The 20,901-nt window shown below is 40.5% G+C and overlaps 1 protein-coding gene across 1 annotated transcript in view; it reads left to right on the top strand.

Annotated features, from left to right (window-relative positions):
- Positions 1-20,901, top strand: part of gstcd (glutathione S-transferase, C-terminal domain containing) — a 141,741-nt gene that overhangs the window by 147 nt on the left and 120,693 nt on the right. Inside the window, exons 2-4 of the mRNA XM_036574962.1 lie at positions 4,955-5,410; positions 10,384-10,875; positions 18,259-18,516. Coding sequence (XP_036430855.1) covers positions 4,994-5,410; positions 10,384-10,875; positions 18,259-18,516 — 1,167 coding nt within the window. The 5' untranslated portion in view covers positions 4,955-4,993. The remainder of the gene's footprint in view (positions 1-4,954; positions 5,411-10,383; positions 10,876-18,258; positions 18,517-20,901) is intronic.

Raw genomic sequence — 20,901 nt, forward strand, 5'->3', positions numbered from 1 at the left:
GTCACGTACATGTTGAGAAGAGTTTGAAGGGCCTTTAGCTGACTTAGCAGCTGTCGGTGCTCAGTTTTCTGCAGCAACACTTTAGACAGCTTTACTAACGTCACTGCCTTCAGCTTCAGCTTTCTAAGGATTAAATTAATAAAATTCAAGTGTTAGATGATAATTTAAGTTCACCAAGTGATTTTTAGTTGTTGGCCGTGACAAAAAGCATTATTTTTACACTTAATAGGCGTAAACGTATGAAAGCGCCACAGGAAAAATATATAGTCATTTAGTAAGTCATAGAAATCAGAACGTTTTCCATAGTTATGAGTTAACGTTAGTCTCTCATACTTATGACTTGTAATAATGTATTTCGTAAATCCTAATATCGCATAATAATATGTCATCTCATACTTACGACTTGTGCTTCATAATTTTGAGATAGTGAGTGGTGTTTATGAGATAATAAGTCATAATTATGAGAAACTTTCTCATTCTGAGGCAGTAAATTGTGAGATACTAAGTCATAATTACAGTGGTGGACGAAGTACACAAATCATGTACTTGAGTTAAAGTAGAGATACCCAAGGTAAAATATTACTCCAGTAAAAGCAGAAGTCCTCCCTTTAGACCTCCACTTGAGTAAAACTACAAAGGTATTTGCCTTCAAATGTACTTAAGTATCAAAAGTAAAAGTAGTAAAAGATTAATTATGACTTTAATGTCCTATTACCATTTTTGTAAGATGACTCTTGCTTCATTAACTCATTTTAGGTGGAAATACTCCAGTGTCACTCTTGGTAAACCAGTATTTTAATAGAATGTCATTAATTAGTCTGACGCTGATGTCTATTAAAATGATCATAAGCACAAAACACTGAAGGCAAACAGTTTCCATTAGGTAGAACCAAGTGACTCTGAAATTACCTTTTGCGAACAAGCGAAAGTTTCAGTTTAAGATTTATTTGTAGTTTAGTTACAAGTTTAAGTTTAAAACTTTAAACACAGTTTCACAAATGAGTTTTCCTTTATTATATTGCATCTGTAGGTCTCTGTTCATAAATATAAACAAGCAAAAACAAATTTACTATAACATGAAAGTGTTTGTATAAATTCAGAAAAAAGACACGTCAGCCACAACTGCGTATGTGTACATATATCTATATTGTAGTCTATGTACACAAAGTTAGGTTAGAGTCAGGTGTTTCTTCCATCATTTATGTAGGAATAGGCACTCCCATAATTTTACACTGCTACACTGACATTGAACTGTATACCTGCACTGGGTAGGTATGTCCAACAGGTAAAAACAAGCTCAAAACAAAGTGCGTGCTGTACCCTGATTGGTGTTTTCTTTCATTTTGACATGTTACGTTTTTATACACACATAAACCAAAAGGAACGACAGATTTCGCATAATGTAGTGGAGTAAAAAGTAAGATATTTGACTTGGAAATGTAGTGGAGTGAAAGTAAAAAGTCGCCCAAAATGGAAATACTTCAGTAAAATAAAGTTGCACAAAAAACTGCTTAAGTACAGTAAAGAATTACATTTACTTCCTTACTGTCCACCACTGCATAGTTATGAGAGATTCTCATTTTTATGAGATAGCACGTCATAATTATGAGACACTATCCCATTATTATGAGACAGTTATTATTACTATCAGATATTAAGTCATAATTATGAGGTAGAGTCTCATTTTCATGAGATAACAAGTCATAATTATGGAAACTCTTCTCATTATTATGACTTACTTGGTATATAGTTTTCTCCAGTGGCAGAAACGACATAGGGTTGAAATTAAGCAAGTAAGTCTCCTATAATTAACAGGGGAGTTTCTCAATCTTAATTCCTGAGTTTTAGTAAGTTTTGATCTGCTGTATCTTCGTAGGACAGACCGAGACACGCTTCACACTGCTGGCCACCTAATTGCCGTTATGTTTAGTAAATAACTACCTAACAAGAAGGACACTAACTGCAGTGTATGATTAGGATTATAGACTAGGGTGTGTTTGTAGGACACAATAGGTGTGTCTCAAACTGCAGTCTGTACGTTCTTGTGAACTTGCTGAATCTTTTGATCTAGAATGCATGTGTGGAGTACAGAGCACGGATTTGGAACAGCTTCAGTAGCTGAAGGAGGGGAAAGAGCCCCTTAAGAACAGTGTTCATTTACTGTACAATTAAAAACATATTTGTACATGAGTTTGCCATATTCAGGGTGACCCTGGTCAAAACATGTATGTGATTCCTGTAGAAAAAGCCCTATAGGAATCCCTGTAGGATTTCTATCATGTTGTAGCATCCAGGTAAAGAAGAACCAGACGGAAACATTAAGCATGCTGTCAAATGCTGCCGCCCAGCGCTACTTAAGCAGCTGGTATAGCATGCAGGTCACTTCTACGCTAAGTGCCATTAGGCAAAAGCCTTCCCATATGGCCACGCCTGCTACACTCCAACAGCAGCACGGCCAAAATACACTTTAGGCCAGAACCTTATCTCAGAACTCGAGCTGGGCGATATGGCCAAAAACGTTATCACGATAAACAAAATTCATATTGTTCGATATCGATACATATCGCGATAAAGTGTCAAATCATTATTTTTTTCACGTTTGAAGGCTGATTTTGCTCCTGGGTGGTTAACTGTGGTTTTAAACTATCACTTATGCTCCAATCATGACAAACACTCGGCAAACAGTGGAACATTTCACTGATCTGCCATGGAAGAGTTTCTGAGCTGTTTTTATCAGCTTGAAAAGCGCAGCTGCAATTTTTGTAATAGTCATGATTTAAGAAAGAAAACTGAGATTATTTTAGCTGTCTGGTGACGAGCGCTCGGCTATCCAGTTACAAATGCTAAACAAGTGGCCAACAACAGTGCTAAACTCTTTAGTTTCTCAACAACGTCAACTCGGTTCGGTAGGTCACTGCTGTCACTCCTACCACATCCATGTCAGAGCATATCACAGTATTCAGACACCAGCTAGACGACTGGGTTTCTCTATGCTACCGTAGTAGTTTAAGGGGTGAACCGCAGTATATCTGACGTTCGCTGTGTAAAAGCATTGTCTGCAGTGTGAATCTCTCGCACCAGACAAACAGAGTCCTCCTTTTAGGCATGTTTAAACTGAAAGCAGTGCTTTTGTGTCTTGTCTGATCTACCGTATCATCAATTCACCGTGTTGTGGCGGAGCGCTGCTTCAAGTTAGCCAGCAGCTAAAAACAGCTAGCCTGGAAAGCTAACCTAGCGCTCTCTCGCTTCCCAATGCCTCACAGCTTCCTCAGTTTACTTTCGTTTAAATCAGGGCTGTAACGAACATGAACCCACTTCTTTCTTTCACTTTAGTTGCTTAGGAATGCACTAATACTAAAATATGACGGTTTGGCGCTGTAACACGGCGCTGCAGACGTGATTTAACGCTGCTAAAGCTGTTAGGCTGTTAGTAAAGAGGTGAGTTCACCGTAGGACAGTACAGTTACACCACTGATCTCGTCACTCACACTCGGTCACAGGAGAACAGATCGCCGGTCGCTCCACTCAAACAGGGAATGTATAACTCCGCGTTTCAGCCGTTGCCAAAAGTATATTTGGCGACCCTTTTTTTTTACTCGTGGCCCCCTCCCTCTCTAATCAAGTCAAAAAACTCAGAAGTGTGCCCTCTCCTGGCGACAGCAGAGTAGTGTCGCTTTCCTTGCAGTAGAAAGCGCCACCAGGGCTTTCGCTAAAACGTGGAAGTGTGAGAGTGGTGTATTATATCGAACATTTATCGAACCTGTCTTATCGCTCTATCGAGGAAAAGTTATATTGCGATACTTATCGTTATCGTTTTATCGCGCAGCCCTACTCAGAACTATCATAAAACAATGAGTGTGTTAACATGCATTTAATAATCTGATCATAATTTGACTTCTGCAGTTATGATTATTCAAATGGTCGTGTAAACAGCACACTCCATACCCTTAGATCGGAGTAAGGTCTAGAAATCCGATTAGGAAATCCAATAAAGAGAGCTGGATTTTAGCACAGTAATCGGATTTCTCAGTGCGTGTAAACTCTTACTCTGATTTCTTTTGGATTTCTCAGTCGGCGGTAGCTGAAATAAGCAAGCAGCATTGCTGCGAGACGCAGCAGAACACTTTTGGAGTGACGCTGAAACCGACTACATGCTTGACGAAATTAAATATTTTTCATCTGCTTGATGATGTATTCATAGTTTCAGGTAAAGCGGCGCAATGTTTTTTTTTTGTTTTTTTTTTTAAACCATGGCATGAAGTTTGAGTGTTATTTTACGTTTATGTCACGTCTTATTCTGTGAGTTTATCACCGGTTGCAAAGCAGAAATCTGATTACTGCCTGAGTCATGTAAACCTGGAGATTCCCATTATCTGAATACTCAAGTGCATGTAAACGCGTTGATCGGATTACTGTCAAAATCTGATTTTCTTTGCAGTTATCGGATTATTAAGTGCATGTAAATGTATGTGAACGCACTCAATGTCTAAGGCATCAGGCAATTTATAACCATTTCACGTTATAGCTTTCTGTAATGTAGTGGCTTCTGTAATGTAATGGAGACATTAAACTCTTCCAACTGATTTTTCACAGTGGTAGTAATAGGAGTCAGTTTTCAATTATTTTAGGCCAAAAGCTTTCAAAAATCCAGCATAAACAATGTCTCAAGCATCAGGTAGAGTCAGTGCATCAGAGTACTGTTCCTCAGCTGCAGTGGTTCTCAACCCAGTCCTCAGGGACCCCCAGACAGTCTATATTTTTGCTCTATCCTTGTGTGGTAAGTTAGGTGGGAGCAAAAATCTGGGCCATCTAGGGGTCCCTGGGGACCAGTTTAGAATGTACATTCGTGATATTGAGAAACACCCAGTGGGAGACACTGTGGTTTAAAACACACTCACTAGGTCACCTAAAGAGACACTGCCAGCTCATGGATGTTCTTACTTTTTCATTACAGGATGATATTCATATCATAACTCACTGATCCTGCAACACAATGAAGCATCCAGACCCAATACCAAGTGAAGCGAGCATCTTCCTGGAAGTGTCTTGGGACAACGGAGCTGCGAGACTTCCGCTCCATTCGTCCATCACCCTCTTTCTGCTGTCCTACACAGAGTGCACGTCCTTCCATGTCTACCTGGTCTCAGATCATGCTGACAGCTTACAGGCCCTGTCAAACATGGTCCCAAAGAGCCTGGATGTGTCTGAGGTGAAGAGAGGAGAAGTGCCGGCCCTGGTTGGAGCGTGCCGTCTCCCTGCCGTGCTGGATGCTGGTGGGGGCTTCTGTAGGGCGGGCCTAGCAGTGGTGCTGAGGCACATCATTCAGAGGACCTGCCAGCTCGAGCCCGGCCGCACAGATGTGGCTTCACTGCTGGGCTTCAAGAACACCTGCCTGAAGGCTTGTGCTGAGGTGAGGATTCCTGCAGGGCTGAGAAAGGGTGCAATGCTCAGAAGGTTGATGTTGATGGGTGTAATTTAATAGATGCTAATCATACATGGCATGAAACATTTGCTGTACTTTCTTTTGTACATATGGGCTGTGTCCATAATATTGGAAACACGTAACAGTATATTAATGTCCAGTGCGTAATAAAGAGTAGGGTCATCTGTTGCTCTCAGAACAGCTTCAGTACTTTTTGGAATGCTGTCTTAAAAGTCCTTAAATTTGTGTCCTGAATGGGATATTGGCCCATAATTTAAGAACAGAAGTCTTTAGTTCTTTGAGTGGTAGAGAAGGTAGTTTTTTTGCTGTTGCACACCAGAACCAGCCTTAAGAGTTCAATGATGTTTGGATCTGGTGGTTGTGGAGGCTTTCGAAATCATTTTAACTGTTTTTAAGTTTGTTTAGCAGTGTGTATGGGGGGCATTATCTTCTTGAAATGAGAGATCATAAGAGGTCCTTCATAATGTGCTATAGCAAGCCTGTGCTGGTAACATCATCCTTTATTTTGTGTCAAAACACAGCAACTTGTTAAACTGGTTATGGTTGCAGGATGTATTTCTTCCCTTTATTTACTATATTGGAATTATATCAAGATTTTTCTTATTATGTTTCTGCCCTAAAACGAATCGCCCAGACCAAACCATAAGTCCTAGAGACATGAAACTTGGTCCATAGATAGTAGTCCCTCCCACTACTCAGGCGCACGACATGAGCCCAATCGGCCTAAAGGGGGCGCCAAAAAAAACTCCCAAACCAAAACTTTTAGAGACAGAATTATTTTTTTTCCTGATTCCTTGGGTCAAAACAAACAACTTTGCCATTTGGACTCTGTCCCCTTATATTTTCTGCAAATTTGCACAATGTTTAGGGTCGCCATCAGTTTTTCACTCAACATGGTGTTGTTCTATCAGTTCATCACTGCGGCCACGGAATTGCTAGCTTGATTTGCTATAACTCATCAGTCTTTGGTCCTATCATCTCAAAACTTAAAATATTTATTACATGTTTTGTGCCTTGGATGGGGTTTGCAATATTTGGTCCAGATTGGCCTTTAGGGGGCGCATTAGCACTCAAAAACACTAAACATTAAAAATGCTATTACATGTTATTACAAGGTCTACAGATAAACAAGAGGTGCCTTGTGATTCAGTTCACTGATCCAAATAACTTTGTAATTACATGTTATGTCAGTAATTTCATTCTCATTGTCTGGTATTTTGGCTTAAATTTGTTTGGCGCACTGTACTTTTCACCACGGTTGCCTATTAGGCATAATTGGGCTGATGAGTGCTTGGACCCGCTCAGTGCCACTTGTGGCTGTATTTTTACCTTGTATTTTTTTCCACAAAGTATTTCCACAGCTTTTCTTCTGGTCATTTAAGCAGACATAAAAACAAGCATGCATATTTGTGGTTGGCGTATTATCATCATTAATTTGCTCACTAAGCTGTATTTAATCTAATAAGGAAGAACCAGTTGCAAATGTTATGCTTTACCTTTCAAGGCCAGTGTGTCTGCCTGATGCTCTTTTTTACAAGACAGTGTTGCCTGAAGTTGTTTGGCTTGATGTCTAATCGAATGAGAACTGAGACATGACAGTGTTTTTACCCCCGAAGCTGTTTCATCTGATGTCTGAAACCTGAAGCATTGACAGATATTTCTATAGACATGATATCTGACATGATATCCCCCAGCACAGCTCAGCAGCCACATTTCTGAAACAATGTCATCTTTGTTATGTACAATAAATGTGGTATTGATGTAGGATAGAAATTAATCCGAGTTCAGTTATCTTCCTGTGTGGGAATACTAATGCTATGGTTTGCATGAAATAATTCAATAACTGTTTTTTTTTTCCTTTTAAACCACCAGTAAATTCGTTTTTACTGTCACTGGGGCTCTTATCATGTTAGAGTGGCTAACCGTCACCAGCAGCAAGCCAACACTATAACATAACTTTATATTCCTTGGTCATTATATGACCAAACAGAGCCTTGACTGGAGCTGCATGCTCCCATTAAGTACTGTTGTGGGTCCACCACCGTGTTCAGTGTTGACAACAGACGTGGTGGATTGACAGCATGCTGACGTGTACTCCTAAGTATCTGTCTGTTCCTGTTAGTGATGTCCGGCGTCACTGAGATTCAATATACGATCACTGTTTCTTTTTGTAGACGCTGTTTGTCTAATTTTGGCCTTAGATAGATGGATAGATGGGTGGATGCCTGGATGTACTCCAATCCCTGAGTGGAAGGTTGTGTACTAATGTAGCAAAATCTGTTGACCAGGAAACACAGTTGCCTCAATTTTTCTCTGATACTAATCACTACAGATTTTCAGGCCTCTTTTACAGCTCACCTATACTGCCGATTTCACTTCAGCCTGTGTTCTGATTCCATTAGGGATGTCCAGATACAGTGTTTTTGCCCTGATCCTGTCCAAGCGGTTTAGTGTTGGTATTGGCTGATCTTTGTGTTTCAATAGATTATACATCCACACAGTTTAGGTGCAGTATGCTAGGCTGCCGAGTAGAGCTGCATGATAAATCATATTTTTATTGTGTTTCTGCAATAAACACATCGTTAGAGCGGCGATGACAAAACAGATCTAATTACTTCATACACGCAGCGCCAGAGAGGCATCATGACATTACCAGCAGAGAACTTGCAGAGAGGAGAATTACTGCTCTGTAATGTCTTCCAGATTTTTCAAACGCTAGAGGGCGCTACCGAACGAGTCCCAAATGAATGGGTTATGATGGAGCATTTGAGTAAAATCATAGTTTATAAATGCTTAAACATTTTGAATGTTCAATGTACAAGAATAAAATCATATCCTGAATACAGAACAGCATAAAACATTTTAACACTGCTGTCATATTTTTAAGGGATTTTGAAAGCGCCTTACGTACTTATGTGACATTAGTGGGCATGAACAGCCAATGAGCTGCTCCGCCCGCCAATCAGCACCCACTAACAGTAATGCCAGCCAAGCAGCACTCACTAGTAGTAATGCCAGCCAATCAGCACTCACTAGCAGTAATACCAGACAATCAGCACTCACTAGCAGTAATGCCAGACAATCAGCACTCACTAGCAGTAATGCCAGCCAATCAGCACTCACTAGCAGTAATGCCAGACAATCAGCACTCACTAGCAGTAATGCCAGCCAATCAGCACTCACTAGCAGTAATGCCAGCCAAGCAACACTCACTAGTAGTAATGCCAGCCAATCAGCACTCACTAGCAGTAATGCCAGCCAAGCAGCACTCACTAGTAGTAATGCCAGCCAATCAGCACTCACTAGCAGTAATGCCAGCCAATCAGCACTCACTAGCAGTAATGCCAAACAATCAGCACTCACTAGCAGTAATGCTAGCGTCCTGCCCAAAACCCATTTTCTGTAGAAAAATACAGGTAAGTTTTTTGTTTTTGCTTTTTAGTGAAATATATCCTTCAACTTTCTAACAAAAGGAAAGTTTTGGGCAAGTAATAAGAAACTATTTTAATTTTTCATTTTTAGCCGTTTAGCTCCATTTACTCCCATTCATTGAGGACTTGCTCACTGGCGCCCTCTGCTGTTTTACTGTCCTGTTTTTGATAAAACGGGGGAAATAGGAAGTGGCCAGGCTCCTCAAAAACCGACTCTGTTACCAGCAGAAACTGTTACAAGCCTGTTACTCTGCGCTGGGACGCAGAGACAAGTAACTTAACCATCCGGCCAAACTAACAAAAACACACACTCGGAGACCTTAAAATATTGTCCCATAACTCAGCCTTAATGGAAATTCAAAGAAAAAAGAGCATGCAGCAAAGGGGGAAACACGCAGCACACATGCCAGCTCAGGCTGTACTGTTTTGCTGCAAGCCTGCTGATCTACTGAAGCTTGCTAGCTTAGGCCCCCACAGTCCTTCAGAATAAGAGTCCCTGACCAACTAAGAACATGTTGCCTAACTATACACAACCAAAAGCATAAACAGCATTATTTTCAAATGAAATACAACCCAGTATGTCTGATGCTATGATATTTAATAACTTAGCAAAAATAAAAAAACTGAAACAAGAATGTGGATTTGTTCTTGTGTCTGTATATAAAAATAAATATACATTTATTTGCTTTTGTAGTCTTTATAGAAAGAGCTGTTGAGGTAATGCTGACTGTTTCTCAGCCCTTCAGTGCACAAATAATGTGCTTGCAATTCTGATGTAAGTAGTTGTTAGTATTTCATTTCTTTTTGTTTTGCAGAATAGTAAATGGTGCTTTTGTAATTTTGTAGTTTGCTGTTGGTTTAAAGAGGGGGTTTAAAGAGAGGTTAGTTAGATTTCGGTTTACACATCCCAAAAAAATGTCTGCACTTGCATTACATCCAGCCAGAGACGCATTACTTTAATAGTAATTTATTGCTTCTCGTATTGTAATCCTGATATCCGACAGCTTTATCGAGCATCAGATTTTATGTCAATAATGTGCAGCCATACTGCTGAGTGATGCTGTGTGTATAATGTGACTGAACTGTTTTGTTTCAGGCCTGCTTTTTTAAGATGACCATTTTATAGTGTGGTGAATATTGCCTTATGATCTAATTTGACTGTCCTGCCTGATGATTTGGCTACAAACCACTTTAAAATTCTGCAGTAAAATCAATTATATACACCTTGAAATGATACCTGCACCATTTCATTATGTTATAATTGCGCTATTGTTACTGTTAACTCTGATTTGGAACCAGAATAGCACAGCTGGCTCATATTACACACACTCACATTTTCCCTGCATATATTTTGAAGAAACATGGGTGGCTTACACTCTGTTTTCTTGGAGTTTCATGTTATTTCCTTCAAATTGGATCAGATCAAGACATCCCTAGTTCCCAGTACTTTTTGTGGACCCCCTTGTATTCAGCTGCAGCTGACTATAGCATTTCTTTGTTCTCTTTCAGGTAAGCCAGTGGACCAGGCTGTGTGAGCTGGGCATCCCCTCTGCAGTGGAGGAGCATTTGCGTAGTCCCACGGAGAAGCACCTCCAGCTGCCTGCTGCCATCCTCCACCTGGAGCAGCGGCTGGGAGAGCCCGTCAGGGTCCACAACGACGACAAGATCCGCCGGCAGAAACTACAGCAGCAGAAGAACAAAAGCTCTGCTCAGTCTGAGGATCCCAACCCAGACAAAAGAGAGAAAACCTTCCCCTCAGAGCCTGAGACACAGGGTCCCAGTGCAGAGGCCCATTCAGCAGAGCCCTATCGAGGAGTTGAGCTGAGTGCTGCTCTTGCCAAACTCAGTGTAGATGCAGCTCCACTGTCATCCGCCAGGGAGCGCTCTGACATCAGGAAAGTGAAGACCACGGAGCTGCCGGAGCTGGAGCATGTCTTTGCGGAGGGGCTTTACTTCACCCTCACTGATGTGGTTCTGCTGCCCTGCATCCATCAGTACCTGGTAAAAGGAAAAAAAAAACCCTTTACTTTGTTGTGCCGTGCTTGGATTATGATTTGTCAGAAAGGGAGCGATGCTTTTATGTGAACCACAGCTTTCTGAGTGTGTGCTGCCTAATGTTGGCCAAATCAAAGGTATTCAAATCCCATGTGTCTCCAGGGCAAATAGTAGGTGCCATCCAGAGTGAGTAACTGATGCGCGCAGCTCAGAGCTGCTTTCAGGTTAGCTTGGGCGAGACGAGCTCTCTGCCACAAAGCTTAAGAAGCTGGCGGCTTCTCTGGGGTGGTCCTGCTGCTTAGTCATGTGTGTCATGTTGGATGCCTTGTGCAGTCTGGTAGCAAAGGTACAACTAGGGGAAGCAAAGCACTGAACAAACAGAGCTTGATACATACTACTGCAACATGGAGAAGACTTGTTATTTACAGTGTTTTTTCAGGTACAGTTTGTAGGACTGTGTGAAATATAGTTTGGCCTGTGGTTATGCCTGTTTTATGAAAAATAGAGGTGCACTGATATCAGTGTTGGTTGGGGGCAGATGCTGGCACTGCATTGCCTTGCTGCTATTATAATGTGGTATACTGATACCATTAAGTCAAACTAATTTCATGATGCACTGGATTGAAATATCATCATGGGCAGCAGTGGCAGTGCTAGGCTTCTACACAAGTTGGGGCAAAGCTTGGTACTGGGCCCCCCAGCACAACACGTTTTGGTGCAGTGGTTGCGGCTGGAAGTGTGTTTTTTTTTTTTTTTTGGAGGAATGCCTTTCTGATGCTTGAATAACAACTTTTTATTAAAATAATACATATATTATTATAATACAAAATAATCTAGTCTTTAATAGTCTAACAAATGTAGGCAGCAAGCTATACTAAGGCCCAATCCCATTTCATCTCTTGCCCCTACCACTTAGCCCTCAGCCCTCCGTTTTGTGCGTTCACGATCTAGGGTTAGGGTGTCCTGATTTTTGTTGAGATAGAGGGGTAGGGTGAAGTGTTAGGGCTACATGGCCCTCCAAACGGAGGTTTTTCAGAGGCACGCTCCAAAAGGAGTGTTATGGGAAAAAAAAAGAAAAAGAGGTGGCTGCACAAGTAACCAAAGACACCTACAAATGTAAGTATTTAACCATTGTATTATCTTAGTTTAATGTTGTGTCGTTTCAGTGTATTATGGCCCGTTTCTCTATAAAAGGATAAAAAATCGCTAGTATGCTAATGTCTCGGTAGCTAGGTAGCTAACTTTCATGTTCCACCTTAAATGCTGCAGCAGTTCTGACTCCTGAGGTGCCAGAAGTGGACGAACAGCTGATTTTAGCTTCATATCACTGAAGAATTTGGGGTGGGCGATATTAAATAATTGTCTTATGCCCCCTCTTTGAAGGCATGTGATTCTCTAAATTAACTAAAGCCCATCAGCGAGGTTGCTGAACTTTACCCTCCTCTGCTGTCACTGCAGACTGGCAGGGTCGCCTACAGAGCAGCGCTAGTAGCCTGTTAATGAAGCAAATGTTCTTTATTTGAGGGTCCCATTTTGTAGAGGAAGATTTCAACCAGTACCCCTTGTAACTCAGTTCCAAGGGTCAATGTGACACTCAAAACAAGGGGTAGGGGTAAAAATAAGAAATGGGATTGGGCCTAATAACACAGGACAATTCAAAAAGATTCATCCAATTTCAAAGTGCATATTTTACATATTTCACACACCAATTGAAAGAGGGGGGTCAAAGAGTTTCTGACTGTCACCGGAAGATGGCTCCCTTCAGTCTGCGAGGAGATGGAGACCCCTGAGCAGAAAGCGTTTTGATATTCTCAACTTCAGTAAGAGTGAACAACACTGGATGATCTCCAAAATTGCATTGAAAGAGCCGTGAGTGCAGTGAACTACAGGCCTGTAAAAATGCATCAAACATTAAGATTGTTCTCACACCCAGTATTGTGTTTCAACGTGTGTGAGGCGGTAAAAGCTGCTGCCACAATAAACATATTTAATAACTGAAAATAAAAACCAAAAAATCAAATGTTTATTTATTCTTGTGTGCCTAATATAAGAAATAAATATTTGTATTTCTTTGTTTTTGTGGCTTTTATAGCAAAAGCTGTTGAGGTAAATATAGATATTAGATATTCGTTCGATTTGTGTTTACACATCCAAAAATGTCTGTGCTTGCTTCACATCCAGTCAGAGGCACAACATTTTAATAATAATTTCTCACTTCTTGTATCGTCATGGTGATATCTGACAGCTTTATCGAACATCGCATTTTATGGTCACATGGTGCAGACCTACCGGACAGGTAGAATTTGTGATGAGAGTTATGTAATTGCAATTTTTCATCTTCCTTGTTGTTTCCTACCTTCCTGGTACCTCTCATTTTGTTAATATATCTGTGATATCACCAGCCTGGGGGGCTTTATGGAAAACTAGTTCTCAAAAATATGTAAAATCAGCCTGTGTACCTTTTGTAGACAATCATCTCACACCTCCAGGCTGAGAACCACTGGTTTATAACACTGTGAGCTTTTGGGGATGCTTGTTATTAGAGTGCCCACTTATGGATTTAGGGTGTATAACGTTGTCTTAGAAAAATGGTATTTGCTGTTGTCTTCTTGAAAAAGGATGTATTTTAAATATGAGTATTTTCGGTTATTTGACAAACAACTAACCTCCGTCAGAATCACAAACTGTGTGATATGCTGTTAGCTCTAAAAATGAATAAAACAACAGCACATTGCAGAAAACAGTAGAAGCAGCCGTCTTACAGCCTGAATTATGTCTACTATATTTGAGGTCTGGGGTCGGTTGGAGGGGGGAATTGTGTAAACTAGGTTTTTGGCACACATTGACCAAACTTTGATCAGTTTCCACTGTGGAACAATTGATTTGCATCTGTTACGAGTGCTGGGTCGTATGTGCAGTTGTGAGGAATGTAGGTCGTGGACAGACAGCAGGTGCTGTGAGTGTTAAAATGGCTGTATTGTAGCGCTTCCCTCAGGCGCAGAGAACCGGAGTCAGCACTGCAGGAACCCACTGAAAAACACTCAACCAGAGAAGGTGTTCCACCCCCCTCCTCTCTCTTTGTCAGTCTCTCTCTCTCTCTTTCTCTGTCTGTCTCTCTCTCTTCTCTCTCTCTCTCTCTCTCTCTTTGTCAGTCTCTCTCTCTCTCTCCCTTTCTCTTTCTCTCTCTTTCCCTTTCTCTCTCTTCGCTCAGTCTCTCCTCTCGCTCATATTCTTTCTATTTCTTGTTTCATTTCTCTCATTTTCTATCTGTTTTCTCTCTTGCTGTCTTGTTTCTCTCGTGTTTCTTTCTCTTTTTCTCTTTCTCTTCTCTTACTTGCTCTCTTTTTTTCTGGCTTTGTCATCTTTCTCTTTCTCTCTCTTTTTTTCACCTCTTTCTGTATCACATCTTTCTCTTTTTCTCTTGTTTCTTTTTCTCTCTTGTTTTTCTCTTTTTTCTTTTTCTTTTTCACTTCTCTAATTTTCTCTCTCTGTCATCTTCTCTTTTCTCTCTCTCTTTATTGTTTCTTTTTCTCTCTTTTGATCCTATCATGGCTTTGTCTTTTTTCTCGTTTCTTTTTTCTCTGTCCTTTTTCTCTCTTTCATTCTCTTTTCTCTCTCTTTCTCTAGCTTCTGTCTCTCTTTTTTCTTTCTTCTCTTTCTTTTTCTCTTTTACCTCTTTCTCTTGTCTCTCTTGCTTTCTCTTTTTTCTGTCTCTGTCTCTCTGTCATCTTCCTATCTCTCTCTTCCTTCGTCCTTTCTTCGTTTTCCTCTGTTTCTTTGTTTCGTTTTCTCTCTTGTTTCATGCTGCCTTTCTGTCTCTCTTTCTCCATTTCATTTTGTCTCGCTCTCTTTCTCTCTTTCTGTCCTCCTTTTCTTTCTCTCTTTCAATCTGTTTTCTCTATTTCTGTATACCTTTTGTTTTACTTTCTCTTTTCTTTTTTCCCTCTTTTCTTTATCTCTGTCCTCTCTCTCTCTCTCTCTCTCTCTCTCTCTCTCTCTCTCTCTCTCTCTCTCTCTGTCTATCTCTCTCTTGCTCTCTCACTCTTCCTCTTTGTCTCTCTCTCTCCTTTCACTCTCTTTCACATTCTCTTTCTTGTTTAGTTTCTCTTTTTCTGTCTTTTTTCTCTCTTGCCATCTTCTTTCTCTCTCTCTTGTTTATTTCTCTCACTTGCTCTGTCTTCTCTCTCTGTCATCTTTCTTTTTCTCTTTTTTCCTCTTTTTGTTTCTATCACCTCTTTCTCTAGCTTCTGTTTCTCCTGTTTTTCTTTCTCTTTCTCGCTCTCTCCCTTTTCTTTCCCTCTTTTGTTTCTTTCTCTTCTTTTTCTCTTTTTCTCTTCTCTCTGTCATCCATCTCTTTCTCTCTCTATTGTTTGTCTTTTCTCTTTTTTGTTCTCATCACCAATCTCTCTTGTTTCTTTTTTCTGTTTTTCTCTCTTTCATTCTCTTTCTCTTGCTCCCTCTTGTTTCTCTCTGTCTCTCTCACTCTCTTTTTCCTTTTTTCTCTCTTGTTTCTTTCTCTCTTCTACCTCTTTCACTTCTCTCTCTTGCTTTGTCTCTCTGTCGTCTCATGCCTTTTTTTTTCTTTCTTTCTCTTTTGTGTCTCGTTCTGTCTTTTGTTTTTCTCTTTTGTTTTTCCTCGTTTTTCTCTTTCTGTCTTTTTCTCTTTTTCTCTTCTCTCTCTTGCTCTGTCTTCTTTCTCTCTTGTTTCTTTTTGTTTTGCCTTTCTGTGTCTCTCATCTCGTCTCTCTCTCCTCTTTTTCAATTCAATTCAATTTTCAATTCAAGGTGCTTTATTGGCATGAAAAATATTAATATTATTAAATAATATTCGTGTGTGTGTGTGTGTGTGTATGAGACACTCACTTTTTCTTTCTCTCTCTCAATCTGTCTGTTCTCTATCTCTGTATCCCTTTTATTTCACTTTCTCTTTTCTCTTGTTTTCCTTCTTATCTTTATCTCTGTCCTCTTTGTCCTCCTCTCTCTCTCTCTCTCTCTCTCTCCTCTTTCCCTCCATCCTCTGTCTCTCTCTCTTCTCTTTCCCTCCATCCTCTCTCTCTCTCTCTGTTTCTAACAGCAGGGCTTCATCGACACACGATTTTCTACACTGTCTAGCGTGTCTCCTCTCTCCACGCTGGCAGACTCTTAGCTCTGCGTCCTTTCTTTCTCCTCCCTCTCTTCCTCTGCTGGGAGAGAAGGAGGGTGACGAAAGGTGCAGCAGTGCGTTGGAGACGCTGTGTTCAGTTCAGTGGAGATGACACCCTGATGGGTTACTTAAATCCCTCTGTGAATTGTTCCACATCCACGTCTCTCTTAGTAGACCTTCATTCTGACTCCATTTAGAATGCAGTTCTGTTTCTGAAAAGCACAGTTGAGTGTTTACCGTCTCACTATAACAGCCTGTTTACCTTTTTCCATTAAATATAATGGAGCTTTTTTTAGCAGTGGGCGATATGGCAAAAATATAACATCACAGTACTTACACAATACAATACGCATCACAGTGTTCAGTTTTTGTGAGGTTTGATAAGTTAGAACAGACAAAATGAACCAGTAGAGCCATGATTTTAAAAATACTAATACAGTGACTTTTATTCGATGTGTCACATATTGTGCTGCACTACATTCAGTAAAACAGGAATAATTCTGCTCTCTTTGTTATAAAACATGGTGATTAATGATAATGATACCCATAGTGATGAATTATGTGATATCATTTTGCATTTTGCCCTACACAAGTTCTCTTTGCTGATCCAGTGATTTAGATAAGCTGTGTTTTAAGATAAGGTTTTTACTTTCTAGCAGTTCTCAGAAGTAGCAGAGTTAAAATAAGCACCCCCCCCCACCTCAGATGTAGTCAATCAGCCAAGACATGCTTGGTGAATGACGTTTTGTACTGGAGCTACAAGGCTAATGTAGTGATGGAAGCGTATACTCCATCAGTCCATCATGCTAAGTGCATAGTGAAATCAGCAAACATTCGCCTTCTCTGTAGAGTTATTAAGTGATCTCAAACACTTGCTTATGTGCTTTCTGAAGCTGTATGGTGTCCAAAAGTGGTGTAAAGTTGGACAAAAGTTTGGGCATCAACATGGTTATGACTACTGTTTTAATCGCCGTGTGACATGCATTTTGTTCATATTTATAGATAACAGATTCTTGCGTTTTGCATGACGTCACACTGTATAGTTGCTGCCGTTTTGAGGAGTGAATCAGGGAGTGACTGCGAAGTGTGATGCCTTCAGTTTGCTGTGTTTTGTGAATGATTCACCTGCAAGACGTGACAGAAGCGGAGAATGACAAGAGACCACACAGACCTTTAATTCAGTGTTTTCTCACTTCAGGCTTGGAGCCCTGCACTGTATAGTTTAGTGTGTTTCTCTGCTGTTTACACCTCATTCAGCTCAATATCAGGTATTTTAACCAGGGAAACCACAATTACGCAGTGCAGGGGTTGCAGGCCTGGAGCTGGGAACTCTGCACTAACTGCACTAGCAAACTGACAAAATCACGTCTGTCGAAACACAACGTAGTTTTCTGACCCACAACATTCAGTCTGATATTTAACGTTTATGTTTCACCATTCAGACATCATTTAAATCTCCAGAAACAGAGAAGTAAAACTACACCCGGCCGTTTACAGCTCTGTTAGCGGGGCGACTGTTTATCTCTCGGCTGTTAACATTAGCAAAAGTTAGCATTGCTCTCATCTGTGTTAATTAGCTGATGTGGCCTTACCCTCCTATGATGACAGAGAGGTTTTTCTCCTCTTTATGCAACACCATGGGATCCTTTACCCACCCTGACATGAAGAGTCGGTGGGCTTCTGTGCTTTTAAATGCTTTGAGAGACTCTCTGAAATAGGGAGAGGGGCTGTGTATCAGATAAATATAAATGTCAGGAAAACACAAATTTCGTGGCTTTTTCACCAGTTTAAGTAGGACCAGGAGTTCAGGGGGAAACTGTTTAAGGATCGCAGCCTATTTTAACGACTTTGCAGAGGTAACTTTTTTTTCTGTTCCAATGTAAGATGATTCATTTTAGCCATCTTTCACCTCTAGTTACGTTCGTGCAGAGCAGCGAAGCCAGAAATTTGGGCCCAAATATGGCGGCTACAACAGAAAGATCTCTATGTGAGATTACTTTACAATTAAACACAGTTTAAGGCAAGCGTGTGCTGATTTATGCATACAGCTTGCACAATGCTAATTGGTAAATAAGCATTCATTACTTAGCTCCATGAGTCTCATGTCTCCAGTGCAAAACTAAACTTCGCACATTAAACATGTCTTGGCTGATGAACTACTTTTGGGGTTAGTAAATTTTGTAAATTAGATTTTTCTCTGGACCGTTCCTGTAATAAATGATGGTTATGTTGTTGGTTTGTTTCAGTCCTCTCTGCAGCAGCATGCTCCTCATGCTCTGACCTTTCTGCCTCTGCTCCTGCGCTGGTTCCAGCGGGTGCAGGAGCTCCCTGGGGTCTGCCGTGCCGCTGAGGATTGTGGGATGGCTCTGTTCAGCCCTCAGGTGTCTGGGTCCTGCTCCCACCAACCCAAATCTCCCCAAACCAGTGAAGCGGAGCAGGAAAAGTCCAGACCCTCGCAAGAGCATTTTGTAGGAGGCCCTAGACCAACACTTTCCAAACTCCAGGTAATTAAAATTTACCTTTTCTTGTTTCTAATGATGGAATTTCTGGGCCCAGAGGTTGCACTTGTGTTGTAGTCAAAGCTATCAGAGACCAAGTCCAAGTCATGACCAAAACCTGGACACAACGAGACTTTGTTTTTTGACTCCAGTCAAGTAGAAAAGGGGAAAATCTGGAATTTGTTTGCAGTTCGTTGTACATTCATACTAATTCATTATACATTGCTTATATTAATAAATAATGTTATATTTCATATATTGTGTTGAATGTAGATGTAGATGTATTAGAATGTAGCTGCAAGCGGCAATCATCGGGGTCCAAGCACTAAGCCCGATGAGGCTTTATGAGGCTCTGATTTAGAATTTTGTCAGTTTAGGAAAAAAGGGCTAAAATGTAAAATGTTGCTCTGTAGCACTACGCAATGAGGCCAATTGTAGTAATTTCATGTGCCTGAGTAGTGGGTCACCTACCCTCCAAATTTAAGTCTTTCGATGACTTATGGTGTCTGCCCCACAATGGTGTTTTAGTGCAGCAAAAAAGCTTTAAGGAGAAAAAATTTAGCAATTCCAAGAGGGTTCCAGCACATATGGTGCTTGGAACGATAATAATTTATAGATCAAATTGTCATTAATTATTTTTACATTATAATTTTTGGAAACAAATGATGGTGAGGTTATTCTGTTTTTTCTTCTCTAGAACTTGTCCAGAAGTCATCTCATAAAGTCAAGGGAATATTAAAAAATGGCATACATCCTTTTTTATCATTAAATAAAAACATAGCAATAATAAAATTACTCTTCTGCCTGCAGGCAGTGTATGAATTTTAGAACCTCTGAACGTCACCAAACAAATGACAGCCAGTTAATTAATGGAGAGGATCGATTAGATTCTCAACCAGCAGCAAGCAGATTTTATTTAAACATGTCATTCTGTTTGAAGGTATTGTTGATATTCAGTAAGGATAGAAAAGTGGTTTCTAGATACCTTACACAGAGGAATTCACACTATAATCTATATATGACATGCATTTCAAGTGAAACTCTAAAGTAGAGATGCCATTGATCCAATACCCGGTTATCAGTATTGGGCTGATATCACTAGAAAATGCTGGACTGGTTATTGGAGGGAAAAACAAGAACGAATCTGATTCAGTTCTGTAACAAATCTATCCTGAAATGGCAAACACTCACACTGCGTGATGTTATTGTTAGCTGTGTATTTCATCCTGTGGAGTAGTGGAGTGTTTGAGTAGTTTGAGCATTTTAAAAGTAATTTTAACTTACTTTTAGATGCTGATCTTAAAGGGCCCACATCCTACATTTCGTTTTTTCCTTTGAGGTTCACTTGTAATATTTGCATGGTTTTATGTACTAAAAATGCTCTTAATTCATATATAAGTGAACATTTTCCAACTTCACTTCATCCCTTAGAATTAAACAGGCTGTTTTTATTACTGTGCCTTCAAGACTGATACAAACTAAATGAGCTCTGTTCTAATTGACTTACATTTTGCCTTATATGAAAAGCGCTCAGAGCTGAAAACTTGTCCAAGTACTCCAGTCTTCCATGCGTAGGATGATGGTATTATCCATTATGCTATAATTTTGAGTAAGCTGAAAGGAATGGAAACATCTAACAACTATACATGCATCAGCGCTCTCTTCAGACAAATGGGGTGCTAAATTTTCAGTTGTCCCATTTATCATTGAATAATATCAGCTGCCAATATTTTGTGCATCCCTATTTTGTCCCATACCTTCTTTCTTTGTATTCTTGTCTTCCTCTCGCTTTTATATATACACACACTCAGAATGAGAGATTACACATGCTGTGTGCCGCGCCGCTTCTCTTTGCCGCTCCACTAAACCTGTCAGGGGCAAGCGAGGCTCATTCTAAGCAGCGATCTCCTGGCCGTTGCACTCTCTTTATGGCTGCCTGCTCTGCAGAAGCAGCCTTCAGCCACAGCCAGAATGGATTTATGCCCTCCAGTGGGCCGCAAACACTGGCCACACGTGCTATAACTCTGCTGCCGCTATCCAAGCTAATACGGCTCCCTGCGCTTTATACTTAAAGGATGCAGCTCATGCTTAACTGAATTAGGCCATATATTCTGGGATAAGTGCTGTTATATGGCTCAGTGGCTGAAAGGTGACAGGGAAGTCCACCCATTTTAGTCAATAGCTACAGAGCAGCATTTGCAACAGGTCATGGCATTTTGCTTTCCCTGGTGTTAATGCATCTGGAAGTGGATGCATTATTTGAAGGCAAGCTTCTCCCAGATACTTTTTGTACTATCTGATGGTTATTTGCCTTTTTTATGTGATTATTTTGCATGGATGTAAGCAGTAGGATTGAAGTGCTTGCAAAGGGTCATTTCCCTTTTTTGTTTC

This window comes from Colossoma macropomum, unplaced genomic scaffold (genome assembly GCF_904425465.1).
Source record: "Colossoma macropomum unplaced genomic scaffold, Colossoma_macropomum, whole genome shotgun sequence".
Classification (NCBI taxonomy): domain Eukaryota; kingdom Metazoa; phylum Chordata; class Actinopteri; order Characiformes; family Serrasalmidae; genus Colossoma; species Colossoma macropomum.